Source organism: Mustela nigripes, chromosome 3, assembly GCF_022355385.1.
Source record: "Mustela nigripes isolate SB6536 chromosome 3, MUSNIG.SB6536, whole genome shotgun sequence".
Lineage (NCBI taxonomy): Eukaryota > Metazoa > Chordata > Mammalia > Carnivora > Mustelidae > Mustela > Mustela nigripes.
In genome coordinates, this window is record NC_081559.1 from 79,862,035 (window position 1) to 79,876,808 (window position 14,774).

General features: G+C 34.7%; 1 protein-coding gene across 1 annotated transcript in view; it reads left to right on the forward strand.

Moving 5' to 3' along the window:
* FSIP2 (fibrous sheath interacting protein 2) overlaps nucleotides 1-14,774 on the forward strand; it is a 91,970-nt gene that overhangs the window by 64,891 nt on the left and 12,305 nt on the right. The window contains exons 16-17 of the mRNA XM_059395494.1: nucleotides 1,423-1,917; nucleotides 3,856-3,956. Of these exons, the coding sequence (XP_059251477.1) occupies nucleotides 1,423-1,917; nucleotides 3,856-3,956 (596 nt within the window). The remainder of the gene's footprint in view (nucleotides 1-1,422; nucleotides 1,918-3,855; nucleotides 3,957-14,774) is intronic.

Below are 14,774 nucleotides of genomic sequence, written 5' to 3' on the forward strand. Positions count from 1 at the left end.
TAACCCCTTGGGGGTTTAATTTGCGTGAACAGATTGTAGAATAACATTACTCAAAATTGGTTTTTAATTATCTGTAGGATTTTCTGTCACAAATCTTACTTTTAGTCATTGCCTCTCTTTATTTAAGTCATTTGTAGACCACACCAAGCAGGAAAGAGAATATTTAATAAACCAAAACAATCACCTGTGTCTTTTTAAAGGGAAGAAAAGCCATCCTAAAAAAATTTTTTTTAAAGTATATTAAAGAAATAGATACAGAGAACTCTATTAAGACACATGATTTTTACCAATCTGGGTATCAACACTGTCTATCTGTAGCATAGGGACAAAGAAGAGATAAAAGAAAGGTAGATTGGATCAAAGAACTTAGACATTTGATGGCTTTATAACAGGGCTTTGTTTTCTGTTTTGAGTAGTATAGATTCCCAAAACACTAGGCATATACATATCAAAATTATGTACAGTAATAAATTCCAACACCATATGGGATGATTTTTTATTTTCTAAACCATTAATTACCCTTACTGACACAGAAAATCAAAATTGATTGTGTTTTAATTTCTTTAAAAAGCTGTTTCTATATTTTTCCACAGAAGATATTTTTTTAGGACACCATTGTCTGAAAAACTGGCTCGCAGTATTACAAATGATGTTGAGGTTTATGACTATTAAGTCAGTTTGGAGGTTCTGTGGTATCATCAAAAACAACAGAAATTAGGGAAATTCTGTTATCTATAATTGTCTTTTCTTTGATTTGTCTTTAGACATTGGAAATGGGAAGTAAGACTTGACTAGAAGGGTAAAAAAAAAAAAAAATTTAAGACTTGTTTTGACAATTCTTTTGGAAATATAACCAAAGGTTCAAGAGTGGAAGAATAAGGATTAAGGAGTCAAAGACCTTCACAAGTCTGGCTATTCATCATTTTTAAAAGCCAAGATCAGACAATATCTTGATTTTTTTTATTGACTATACGTACATTTAGGATTCTCTATGATTGCCTATCTAGAATTTCAGAAAAATAGATTATATTATCTATTCTGTCCCAGAATTTTGAAGGTCAATGAAAAAACAAAATGTAAATTACGAAGCAACAAAATTTAGGCTTAATTTAATTTAAGTTTAAGAAAAAAGAAAAAAGAAAAGAAACCAGTGTTAGATGTTCCTCTATACTTTGGAGTAAGTTCTGTTAGATTAATATGATCTCTGGAATATAAAAGAAATGCTAGACACCACAAATATTTTTCATAACTTTCATTTGTTTCCTCTTTTTAAAACATTGTTAATATACAAATAGTGGCATTTGAAGATAATACTCTTTAAACTGAAACTATAAATCATATTAAAGTAGTTAAATTATAATAGAAGCACAGGAGATTGATTGAGGCATTTGTTTTTAATATGCAATGTACCTTCAATTCCAGGCTGTTTGCAGAAATTCATTTCAGAATATAAGAAAGCCTGATATCACCAAGGTAGAGCTTTTAAAAGATGTTCAGAACAAAAAAGATCTTATCATTCGGTTAGTAGCTCATGATATTGATCAAGAAGATTCAGCAAGTACCATAGAAGAGGAACTAATGTCTGAAGATGAAGTTGTTTTAAAAGAGATTGTACAAGAAGAATGCTTAAGAGAACAATTTGAAGACCAAGTGAAAGAAGCCATGAAGCCAGTAGAAAGCAAAGTTGTCTCTCCCAAGCCAACAATAAGCACAAGCAGCCTGAAAAAGTTTTTGTCTCTAAGCAAATGTTGTCAGCCCACATCCAGTATAAATATTGAAAGTACTGAAGCAACCTCAAATCATATAATAGAACCAAAAGAGAAAAAAGTTAAAAGAGCAATTGCTGAGATTGACATGGCCACATGCTCAGCAACCATGACTGAAACGGGCTCTCAGGAGAAAAAAACACAGAATAAGGTGAATGAAAAACATAGCTGTCAGTGACTGATATCAATGGAAAGAGTAGAGATCTTCAGAAATTCTGTCTGAGAATGTATCTTAATTAGTCATAAATGAATAGTAAAATGGTTCCAGTCTCCTCCTAAGCCTAATAATATTTATGGTATGAAAGAAATCATTAACAGATGAACCCATGAAACTCAACCGATGGAAAGCAGATAATGGAAAGAGACCTAAATTAGTTAGAAGCCCAAGGAGAACATAAAATATAAACCATTGAAAAGAAATGCAAGCTAATTATTTAATCTATAATTTAATAAATTTCAGTCCCTTTGTATTTTGGCTGGTAAATATCCATTGAATATTTTGTGTAAAGAAAACTTCTACAGGTAGGATAGGACTAGACATTGGGTCAATGTAGGAAGAAGTAAAAAAAAAAAAAAGATTCATACAAATTTAGATCGTCTGGGTCTAAATCCTGACTCTCACTTAATAGCTATGTGTGCTTTGGGCAAGCTACGCAGCCAGCTTATTTAGTTAATTAGCCAACATGCCCCAAATTAACAAGCTAATCAAAATATTTTAAATGTCACCCTTATAACCAGCCCATAAGCTCCACTATTATCATGGGGTATAGCTATTGTCACTAAAATCACACCCCTCAAATGGTGGTCTGAATTTCAGTGATCATTGTCCAAAAACTGGTACCAAAACCTGTTTTTGGAAAGGGTATATGATTTAGGATATCCTGGTAAGAAAATTCTATTGTGTATCCACTTGACATGATTCCTGGGTATGTATAAAAGCTGAGATGAACAAGAGAAAAAGAAAAGAGATACAATTCTGTTCAATTCAGAAGCTTAACAAGTAAATTATCTTAATGCATATTCTGATCTATCTGTTGGGAAGCTATTTGTGATTTCATGACCAGATGCAGTCTTCAGAATAATTTTCTTTTTTTTTTTTTTTAATTTTTTATTTTTGATAAACATATATTTGTATCCCCAGGGGTACAGGTCTGTGAATCACCAGGTTTACACACTTCACAGCACTCACCAAATCACATACCCTCCCCAATGTCCATAATCCCACCCCCTTCTCCCAAACCCCCTGCCCCCGGCAACCCTCAGTTTGTTTTGTGAGATTAAGAGTCACTTATGGTTTGTCTCCCTCCCTTGAGCCTCATAGTCAGAAATGCTGGCTTCATAGATAACTAAAGAAATATTATAGCATAACATTTGAAAAACTCAAAATGGAGGGATACCTGAGTGGCTCAATGGGTTAAGTGCCTGCTTTCAACTTAGGTCATGAACTCAGAGTCCTAGGATGGAGCCCTGTGTTGGGCTCTCTGCTCAGCAGGAATCCTGGTTCTCTCTATCTCTCTGCCCTTCCATCTGCTCGTGCTCTCTCTCTCTTTCAAATAAAATCTTTAAAAAAGAAACTCAAAATGGATTATATGAACAATAATCCCAATAATAGTAGCTTTTTGGGATTTTAAGAAATATCATAATAAAGATATACTCATTAAAAATATGGTCATGAAATCACATGACTTCCCAATAAACAGAGTACATATTAAGATGGTTGACTTGAAATACTTCTGAATTGACCAGACTTATGTCTCTGTTCTTTTTCTTTTTGTACTTAGTAAAATAAGATTTAAAATATTTGTAAAGTACAGAAATGGAAAACTATATTCTTCAAATACTGTTTAAATTTATATTAAAAACTATTCAAACTCCAATATAAAATATAGATCATCAGCACTGAGTCATTTCCAAAGAAAAAAAATTATTTTGGAAAGAGACCTTTTCATTAGAATTAAGAGATTCATCTTTTAAATAATCTCTAGAATTTTTTTATTATAGTTTAGATTCGAGTGCAAAGTATGCCAATAAGGTGAGAAAGTACATGTCAAACTCGACTTTATGTAATATATGTTTTTCACTTCTCCAGAAAGAAAAAAGGAATCCTAGTACTGAACCAACACATTACTTCATACATAGAATCATGAGTTCATCTTCATACAACCAAGACGATCTGATTTCATCTGCCAGGTATATGAAATTAAAGCAATACAAAAATAGAAATCTGAGATGAAAATAATACTTATGGGAAGAATAGGGTCCCTGGTAAAACTATGGTTGGGCAAGTATTCAGCATTGGACTTTACCTTACTCCTTATTCTTCCCTCCTATACCTTCTCACTGTGGAGAATTCCTGAGGCAGTCCCCTTTTCTACCTGATCCCTCATTTTCAGTTACCTGGTTTCTACATCTTTTATAGTATAGCAGTGTCTTGGATCAAGAATTTGCTAGTGTATTTGATATCTGCACTATCACCCCAAGGAGTTCCTGCTCAATCTGCTTCAATAGCTAAATGTTCCAGTGTATATAAATGCCTGTAAGAAGAATTAAAAGATGAAAGGGGGCATTGTAAGGTAGAGCATTCAGAGATGAAATCTGGAAAACAACGGAGTTTGATATGGGCCTCTAAGTATAGAGAGCATTTATATAAGAAGATAATTCAGGTTTGGACAACTATAGGAATAAAGTCGGGAGTGTGTGGCAATTACAGAGGACAGAGACAATAAAATATACTGTAGACTTGAAATCTAATAACCATATCTATGAGAGTTAAAAGTTGTTTAAAATTGTTAAGTTTATGAATATTCTTATATTCATATATTCATAACCCAGAAGAGGTAACATTTTCAATTATAGGTGAAGGAATGGGTATAAAGAGAAAAATCTGCCTGGTTACATTTCTTTCCACATAGCATGAAGGAGTTGTTTCTTTTTGACACTGACTCTGACATTATTTTGGGGATACCCATCATTGCCTCTCTTTCCTACATAATGGTTATTTTAAAATACATTATTAATGTGAGCACCTCTCTATTGTTTATATCAATGATGAAGACAGAGTGCATAGATGATATCAAACAAAAGTCAATTTGGAGCAATATGGCAAACCAGGAAACTACAGGCCCTTGTCTCCTCAGGGAAACAAACAAACAAAAACTACAGGCTGATAAAATAACCTTCTATGAGCTCTGAAAAATAGTCAAATATTTGCAGTAATCGAGTGAATGTGTAATCAAGGTAAAGCCACATTCAAAATGGTAGGAAATTCCAGATTTTTGCTTGCCTTTGCACAATCCCCTCTGCAACATGACAAGACACAGTTGGAAAGAAATGGCCCAATTCCTAGTTCCCTCCCTTGGGATGGAAAAAGCAGACTGGAACTTGTTTGCAGTGTTCTGCTAGCTGTGGGCTGGCTGAGGGAATGTTTCTGTTTCACCTAAATAGACTGAGACAGTGGCATAGTTTGGAACTATGCCTGGAAATCACAGAAGGCAGCTGATGGGTCCCACAGTGCATGAAAATCACAGAGGACTACAAGATGCACCTGAGAGCAAGAGATTACTGGCAAAAGAATACAATGAATATTGAAGGCCCTGAAAAGAAGCATGATGGGAAGCATTCTTGGGAAATAAAACATTTAAAAGAAGATCTGACAAAAGGGAGTCCTTGAAGTTTGGCTGGGAAGTTGGCAGAAGGAGGACCCAAAGCTCACCTTGTCCCCTGGATATAACTAGCAAACATCCATGCCAGTGTAAATAACCCAGGAAATGACCTGAAGACTGGGACAAGAAACTCCACAACTAAAGGCAAAGAAGAGTCCACATCAAATAAGGTAGGAAGGGTAAAAAGGGTCTGGGAACAAAATGGACAATGGCCTTCTGCAGGAAGGAGGGAGCCAATGGCATAGAGAAAGGTCAAAGACAGACTTTTCACAATGGGAAACTCACAAATCGGGAGCTTTCATCTACATAATGTTTGCCTTTGAAAGTGAGAGGGGTTGAATTTCATGAGTTCTTAAAACCAGCAGGACTTAAAGTCTATTATTTTAAAAAATCAGTAGGCTTGGCTGTGGTAGAGCCCAGAGGTGTTAAGAAGTGGAGTCCCTGCCCTTAAAAAGATAGCATGACAAACAGCCCATGCAGATACAGCATAGAACCAGCAGTTTGAAAAATGCAGGGGACAGACAGGAGGGAGACTGCTCTGTTCATATCAGTGTACAGCCCAGAGAGACAGGGATCATGGGGAAGCCCCTCCAGGAGCAAAGGTGCCAGCAGGTACCATTTCCCTCCCTTCATCCCCAGCATAAACAATGGCCACCTGTGGGAACCAGTGCAGCACCAACACTCCTTACCTTCCCCCTACACACACACATACTTTAGCATATCTACCCTTCTCGGTCATGCCCACCTCAGTACTGGTACTACAGGCCCCTCCCCAGAAGACCAGCTCAAACCCTGTCAACACCACATCACCTGACCCCTGAGTATTTTGCAGGACCTCAGTTCCAGCAGGAGTGGAGGCACGTCTCATTTTGCAAGCAGACAACTGTACCTTGCTGTCCACAATAGGCAAAGATAGCCTCTGCAAACAATTGGACTAAAGAAAAAAAAAAGACCAAGACTCAACAGCAGAGCACACACAGCACACATAAGAAATACTCCCTGAAGTGCCAGGCCCTGCGGAACAGGAAATACTGTGCTGCAGGGCACTACAGGACATCTTCTTCATAAGGCTATTATCATTAAGAGCAAGTGAATAGCTAACTTTTCCTAACACATAGAAACAGACACAAAAAGTCACACAAAATGAGGAGACAGAAAAACATCTGCCAAATGAAAGAACAGGACCAAACCATGGCAAGAGACCAAAGTTAAATGGCAACAAATAATATGCCTGATAGAGAATTTAAAGTAATGATGACAAAGATACTCACTGGACTACAAAAACAAAACAAAACAAAAACAAACAAAAAAACAAAAAAACCTGTGGACACTGGGGACACCTGGGTGGCTCATTCGGTTGAGCATCTGACTTTTGATTTCAGCTCAGGGTCATGAGACCAAGCTCTGTGTCAGACTCCATGCTCAGTGTGGAGTCTGCTTAAGATTCTCTCTCTCCCTCTATCCACCCGCTTCTCTCACTTGTTCTTTCTAAAAAAAAAAAAAAAAAAAAAAATGGCAGACATCAGTGAGATATTTAATACAGAGATTTAAAAAAAAAAGTACCAATCAAAGATCAAGAACACAATAAATGGGGGTGCCTGAGTGGCTCAGTGGGTTAAGCCTCTGCCTTTGGCTCAGGTCATGATCCCAGGGTCCTGTGATCAAGCCCTGCATCATGCTCTCTGCTCAGTAAGGGAGCCTGCTTGCTTTTCTCTCTCTGCCTGCCTCTGCCTATTTGTGATCTCTCTCTCTCTCTCTGTCAAATAAATAAATAAAATCTTAAAAAAAAACCCACAATAAATAAAGTTAAAAATATACTTGATGGAATAATTAGCAGGCTAGGTGAAACAGAGGAACAAATTAATGACCTAGAAGACAGAGAATGGAAAGTAATCTACTTGACAAAAGGAGAGGAAAAAAATATGCAAATTGAGAATAGTCTTAGGGAACTCAGTGACTCCATCAAGCATAATAACATCCACATTCTATGGCTCGAAGAAGGAGAGAGAGAAGGCAGCAGAAAAATTTATTTAAAGGAATAATAGCTGAAAACTTCCCTAATTTGAGGAAAGAAACAAATATCCAGATCCAAGAGTCATAGAGATCCCCTCAAAAGTACCACCTAAGGAGGTCCACACCAAGACACTAATTAAAATGGCAAAAGTTGTGATAAAATATTTTAAAAGTAGCAAGAGAAAAGAAGACAGTTACATACAAGGGGAAACCCCCATTAGGCTATCAGTGGACATTTTAGCAGGAACTTGCAAGCCAAAAGAAAGTGGCATGATATATTCAGAATGCTGAAAAGAAAACATCTGCAGCCAAGAATACTTTTCCAGCAAGACTATCATTCAGAAAAGAAGAAGAGATTTCTCAAACAAAGAGAGTTTCTCAAACAAAAACTGAAGGAAGACATGACTGCTAAACCAGCCCTACAAGAAATATTAAAAAGTACTCTGTGAGTGGAAAGGAAGACTATAAAGTAGTAGGAAAAGTAAAAAAAAAAAAAAAAAAAAAAACACAAAAGCAGTAACAATAAATTTCTATACAATCAAGGGATTCATTTAAAAAAATGTAAAATATAACACCATATACCAAAAACATGGGAGGGAGAGGAATAAAAAAAAATGGATTTAAACCTAAGCAAACATCAACTTAGTATACACTGTGCTTTATATAAGATGTTATATGTAAAACTAATGATAACCATAAATCAAAAACCAGTAATAAACATGTAAAGAATAAAGAGAAGGGGATCCAAGTACATCACTAAAGAAAGCCAACAAATCATGAAAGAAAGCAAAAGAAGAAAGGATCAGAGAAAATCTGGGTTTTTTTTAAAAAAGATTTTATTTATTTATTTGATAGCTCAAGCAGGGGGACCAGCAGGCAGAGGGAGAAGAAGAAGAAGCTCCCCGTTGAGCAGAGAGCCCAAGGCAGGACTCTGACCCGGGACCCTGGGATCATGACCTGAGTTGAAGACAAGTGCTTAACCAACTGAGCCACCCAGACACTCCAGGATCAGAGAAAATCTATAGAAACAACCACGAAACAAGTAAAAAAAATGGTAATACATACTTATCAATAATTACTTTAAATGTAACTGGACTAAATGTTCCAATCAAAAGACATAGGGTGTCAGAATGGATTAAAAATTCATATGCTGCCTACAGACAATCAGGACAAAAAGAAACCTGTAGTTTGAAAGTGAGTGGATAGAGAAACATTTATGATTTAAAAAAAAAAAAAAAGCTGGGGTAGCAATAATTATATCTGAAAAAGAAGCCTTTAAAACAAAGACTGTAACAAGAGGCTAAGAAGGATACTATATAATCATAAAGGAGGCAATCCAACAAGAGGATATTACAATTGTAAATATTTATGCATTCAATATGGAAGCACCCAAATACATAAAACAAACATAATAGAAAAATTTTGTTAATAATAAACATAAAAGAAAATAAAAGAAATACTTGAGAGTAATACAGTTATAGTAAGGGATTTTAATACCCCATGTACATTGATGGACAGATCATCCAAACAAAATATCAACAAGGAAACAGTGGCTTTGAATAACATACTGGACCAGATGGATTTAATACACATACTCAGAATATTCCATTCCAGTACAGCAAAATATACATTATTGTCAAGTGCACATGGAACACTTTCCAGAATAGATCACAGATTAGGCCACAAAACAAGCCTCCACAAATTAAAAAAAAAAAAAAAAAAAAAGTTGAAGTAATAGCATGCATCTTCTCTGACACCACTGCAAAACTACAAATCAACCACAAGAAAAAATCTAGAAAGACCACAAATACATGAAGGTTAAATAATATGCTATCAAACAATGAATGGGTCAGTGAAGAAATTAAAAATTACATGGAAATGGGAAACAAATGAAAATGAAAACACAATGGTCCAAAAGCTTTGACATGCAGCAAAAGTTGTTCGAAGAGGGAAGTTTGTAGCAACACAGGCCTACCTTAAGAAATAAGGAAAATCTCAAATAAACAACCTAACCTTACACCTATACGAGTTCGAAAAAACAAACAAACAAACAAAGCCTAAACCCTGGAACACAACAGAAGGAAGGAAATAATAAAATGTAGCACAGAAATAAGTGATACAGAAACTGAAAAAAGAAAAAAAAAGAACAAATCAAATGAAATCAGGAAATTGTTCTTTGGAAAAATCAACAAAATTGATAAACCTCTAGCAAGGAAAAAACAAAAATGAGAGAGATAGAGAACCCAAAGAAATAAAATTAATAATGAAAGAGGATAAATAACAACCAACACCATAGAAATACAAATAATGGTAACAGAATATTATGGAAACGTATATGCCAACAAATTGGACAACTTAGAAGAAACATAATATTAGAAACATATAACCTACCAGAACTAAAGCAGGAAGAAATAGAAAAATTTGAACAGAACAATTGCCAGCAATGAAATTGAATCAGTAATTAAAAAACAAAACAAAACAACCCAAAAATAAAAGTCTAAGTCCAGACAGCTTCACAGGCAAATTCTACTGAACATTTAAAGAAGAGTTAGTACCTGTTCTTCTCAAACTATTTCAAGAAAATACAAAAGGAAGGAAAAATTTGCAGTTCATTCTATAAGGCCAGTATAACCCTGATACTAAAAGTAGATAAAGACTATACACACACACACACACACACACACACACACACACACACACAACTGCAGGAAGATATCTCTCATGAATATGGATGCAAAAATATTCAACAAAATCATTTCAATGGATGCAAAAAAAGCATTTGGCAGAGTACAAAATATATTCATGATAAAAAACCCTCTGCTAAGTAGGTCTACAGGGAACATAGCATAATAAAGACCTTATATGAAAATCCCACAGTAAACATCATACTCAATGGTGAAAAACTGAGGGCTTTCCCTTAAGGTCAGAAACAACACAAGGATTTCCACCACCATCACTTTTATTCAATAATGTACTAGAACTCCTAGCCATAGCTATTAGACAAGAAAAAGAAATAAGAGCTATCCAAAACTGGTAAGAAAGAAGTAAAACTTTCATTGCAGATGACATGATAATATATATAGTAAACCCTCAAGGCTCCATCAAAAAACAACTGGAGTTGATAAATGAATTCAGTAAAGTTGCAGGATATAAAATCAATGTACAGAAATATGTTGCATTCCTAAACACTAACAATGAAACAGCAGAAAATGAAATTAAGAAAACAATCCCAGGAGTGCCTGGGTGGCTAAGCATCTGCCTTCTGCTCATGTCATGATCTCCAGTTCCTGGGATTGAGCCCCACATTGGGCTCCCAGCTCAGCAGGAAGTCTGCTTCTCCTCTCCCTCTGCCTCTCCCCTTGCTTGTACTCTCTTTGTCTCTCTCTCAAATGAATAAATAAAATATTTTTTAAAAAGAAAAGAAAGAAAACAATCCAATTTATAACTGCCTCAAAAACAATACTATATCTAGGAATAAATTTACCCAAAGAGGTGAAAGACCTGTACTCTGAATACTATGAAATACTGATGAAAGAAATTCAAAATAAAGCAAAGAAATGGAAAAACATTCTATGATTGTGGGTTGAAAGAACAAACGTTAAATTATCTATACTACCCAAAGCAATCTACAAATTTAATACAATCCCTATCAAAATACCAACAGCATTTTTTCAACGGAACTAGAACAAACAATCTTAAAATCTGTATGGCACCACAAAAGATCTAAAATGGCCAAAGTAATCTTAAAAAAAAAACTGGAGATATCACAATTCCAAATTTCAAGTTATATTACAAAATGGTGGTAATTAAAACAGTATGTTACTGGCATAAAAATATACACATACATCAATGGGATAGAGCAGAAAACCCCAAAATAAATCCACAATTATACAATCAATTTATCCTTAACAAAGGAGGAATGAATATCCAATGGGAAAAAAGACAGTGTCTTCAAAAATGGTGCTGGGGAAACTGTACAGCTGAGGAAAGAAAAAAGAGAAAAAGAAAGAAAGAAACAAACAAACAAACTGGATGAACCACTTACTTTCATCATACACAAAAATAAACTCAAAGTGGATTAAAGACCTGAAACCACAAAAATCCTTCAAGAGAGCACAGACAGTAATATTTCTGACATCAGCCATAGCAATATTTTTCTAGATATGTTCTTTTGAGGCAAGGGGTGATAAAAGCAAAAATAAACTACTGGGACTACATAAAAATAAAGTTTCTGCATAGCCAAGGAAAGAACCAACAAAACTAAAAGGCAACCTACTGAATGAGAGAAGATATTTGCAAATGACATTTCTTAAAGGGTTAGTATGCAAAATATATAAAGAACTGATACAACTCAATACCCAAAACACAAAAATTCAGTTAAAAATGGGCAGAAGACATGAACAGATATTCTCCAAAGAACACATACAGATGGCCAACAGACACATGTAAGATGCTCAACATTACTTATCATCAGAGAGAGGAAAATCAAAACCTCAATGAGAATATCACCTCATAGCTGTTAGAATGGCAAAAAAAAAAAAAAAAAAAAAAAAAAAAAAAAAAAAAAGCGGGGGAAAGGTTGGGGAAAAAAAAAAAAAAAAAAAAAAAAAAAGAATACAAGAAACAAGTGCTGGCAAGGATGTGGGAAAAAAGGAACTCTCTTGCACTGTTGGTGGGAAGGCAAACTGGTGTAGCCATTGTGGAAAACTTTTTGTAGGTTAATCAAAAATTAAAATAAAACCACTCTACAATGCAGGAATTGAATTACTGGGTATTTACCCCAAAAATAAAAAGACACTAATTCAAAGGGATACATGCACCCGTATATTTATTGCAGCATTATTTATAGTAGCCAAACTGTGGAAGCACACCAAGTGTCCACCAATAGATGGATGGATAAAAAAGAGGTGAGATATCGAGATCTCTCTCTCTCTCTCTCTCTCCCTCACACACACACACACATCCAGTGGAATATTATTCAGACATAAAAATTAAAAGTAATCCTGCCATTTACAGTAACATGAACAGGGGCACCTGCCTTGCTCAATCATTAGAGCATGAAACTCTTGATCTCAGGTTCATGAGTTTGAGCCTCATGTTGGTCCTATAGCTTACTTTAAAAAAAAGAAAAAGAAAAAGAAAAAAGAAAGAGAGAGAGAGAGAGAAAAGAAAGAAAAAAGAAAAAGAAAGACTCATGCAATAACATGAGTAGTGTTAGAGAGTATAATGTTGAGTGAAATAAGTCAGCCAGAAAAAGACAAATATCAGATTATCTTACTCATATCTGGAATTTAAGAAATAAATGACCAAAGGTGGGGAAAAAAGAAAGAGAGAAAAACCAAGAAACAGACTCTTAACTATAGAGCATAAAAACTGATGATTATCAGATGAGAGGTGACTGTGGGAATGTGAGAAATATGAGATGGTGATTAAAGAGTACACTTACCATGATGAAATAAAATAAAATGATTTTTAAAATAAGCAATAAAATGAAAATAAAAAACCAACAAAAAGCAACCAGCAAACAACAAAAGAAAGACCAAGAACAGACTATTTATAATGGGTTTATCAGGATGTGACCCCATTATAATTCAAAGATCTGTATATACTGTCTTTAAGAGACTCACTCTAGCTAGAAAGACACACATAGGTGGAAAGTGAAAGGATAGGAAAAGATACCCTATGCAAACAGAAACCAAAAGAGAACAGAGTTAGCTATACTAATATCAAGGAAAAGAGACTCTGAGTAAAAAACAAGAGACAAAGAATATTATTATAATGACAAAAGGGTTCATTCACCAAGAAGATGTAACAATTATAAACACATATGGAACAAACTTGAAAGCTCCAAAATATATGAAGCAAACACCAACAAAGTTGAAGAGAGAAACAGACAGCTCTAGCTCTCCAACAGTAAGAGAGGTCTTCAATAAACTACTTTCAGTAGTAGACAGAATAACAAGATGGAATGTCTGGAGGACCTCAACAAGATGATAGATCAACTGGAACTAACAAACCTATACAGAACACACTCCACCCAACAACAGCAGAATATTTTTCTCAAGTGTACATGGAACATTCTCCAGGAGAGACCATATGTAGATCATAAAACAAGGGTTCAAAAATTCTAAAATATTAAATTCATACATAGCATCCTTTCCAATCACAATGGAATAAAATTTGAATATATAATACAACATATTTTCCAGAAGAAAAACTGAAAAAAATTCACAGATATGTAAAAAGTAATGTATTCTTAAACAACCAATGGATCAAAGAACAAATCACAGAGGAAATCAGAAAATATCTGAGACAAATGAAAATGAAAATATACTTAAACTTATGGGGTGCAGTGAAAGTAGTACTAAGAGGGAAATTTATAGCTGTAAATTCTTAATAAAGATCTTGGGGGCCTCTGGGTGGCTCAGTGGGTTAAAGCCTCTGCATTTGACTTAGGTCATGATCTCAGGGTCCTGGAATCCAGCCCCATATCGGGCTCTCTGCTCAGTGGGAAACCTCCTTCCCTCTCTCTCTGTCTGCCTCTCTGCCTACTTGTGATCTCTGTCTGTCAAATGAATAAACAAAATCTTTAAAAAAAAAAGTTCTTATAACAACAACTTACCTTCATACCTTAAATAACTAAAAGAAGAAAAACAAACTCAAAACTAGTATAAGGAAGGAAATAATAACAAGCAGAGATAAAAAATATTCAAAATAGAAAAATAATAGATAAAACCAATGAAACGTAGAGTTGGTTCTTCAAAAAGACCAGCAAAATTGACAAAATTATTGTAAGATTGTCTAAGGAAAAAAGAGAAGATTCAAAAAACTAAAACTATAAATGAGAAACAGAAACATCACAACAGATTTTACAGAAATGAAAGGATTAGAAGAAAGTACTATGAACAGTTATATGTCAACAATTTGGATAACTCAGATGAAATGGATAAATTCCCAGAAACACATGGCTATTATGAAATTGAATTATGAAAAAAATAGAAAATCTGAGCAGACTTATAACTGGTAAGGAGACTAAGTCAGTAATCAAACACCTAACAAAGAAAATTTCAGGACCAGATGGTTTCACTGGTGAATTCCAGCAAACATTTAAGGGAGAATTACCATGAATCCTGCTCAAACTCTTTCAAAAAAAAAAAAAAAAAACTGGATAGGATGGAATATCTCCAAACTCATGAGCCAAAATTACTTTGATACCAAAAGCTAGAAAAAGGCACTGCAAGTAAACTTCAGATTAATATCCCTGATGAATATTGATGGAAAAATCTTCAGCAAATTACTGACAAACAGAATTCAACAGCCCATTAAAATATTT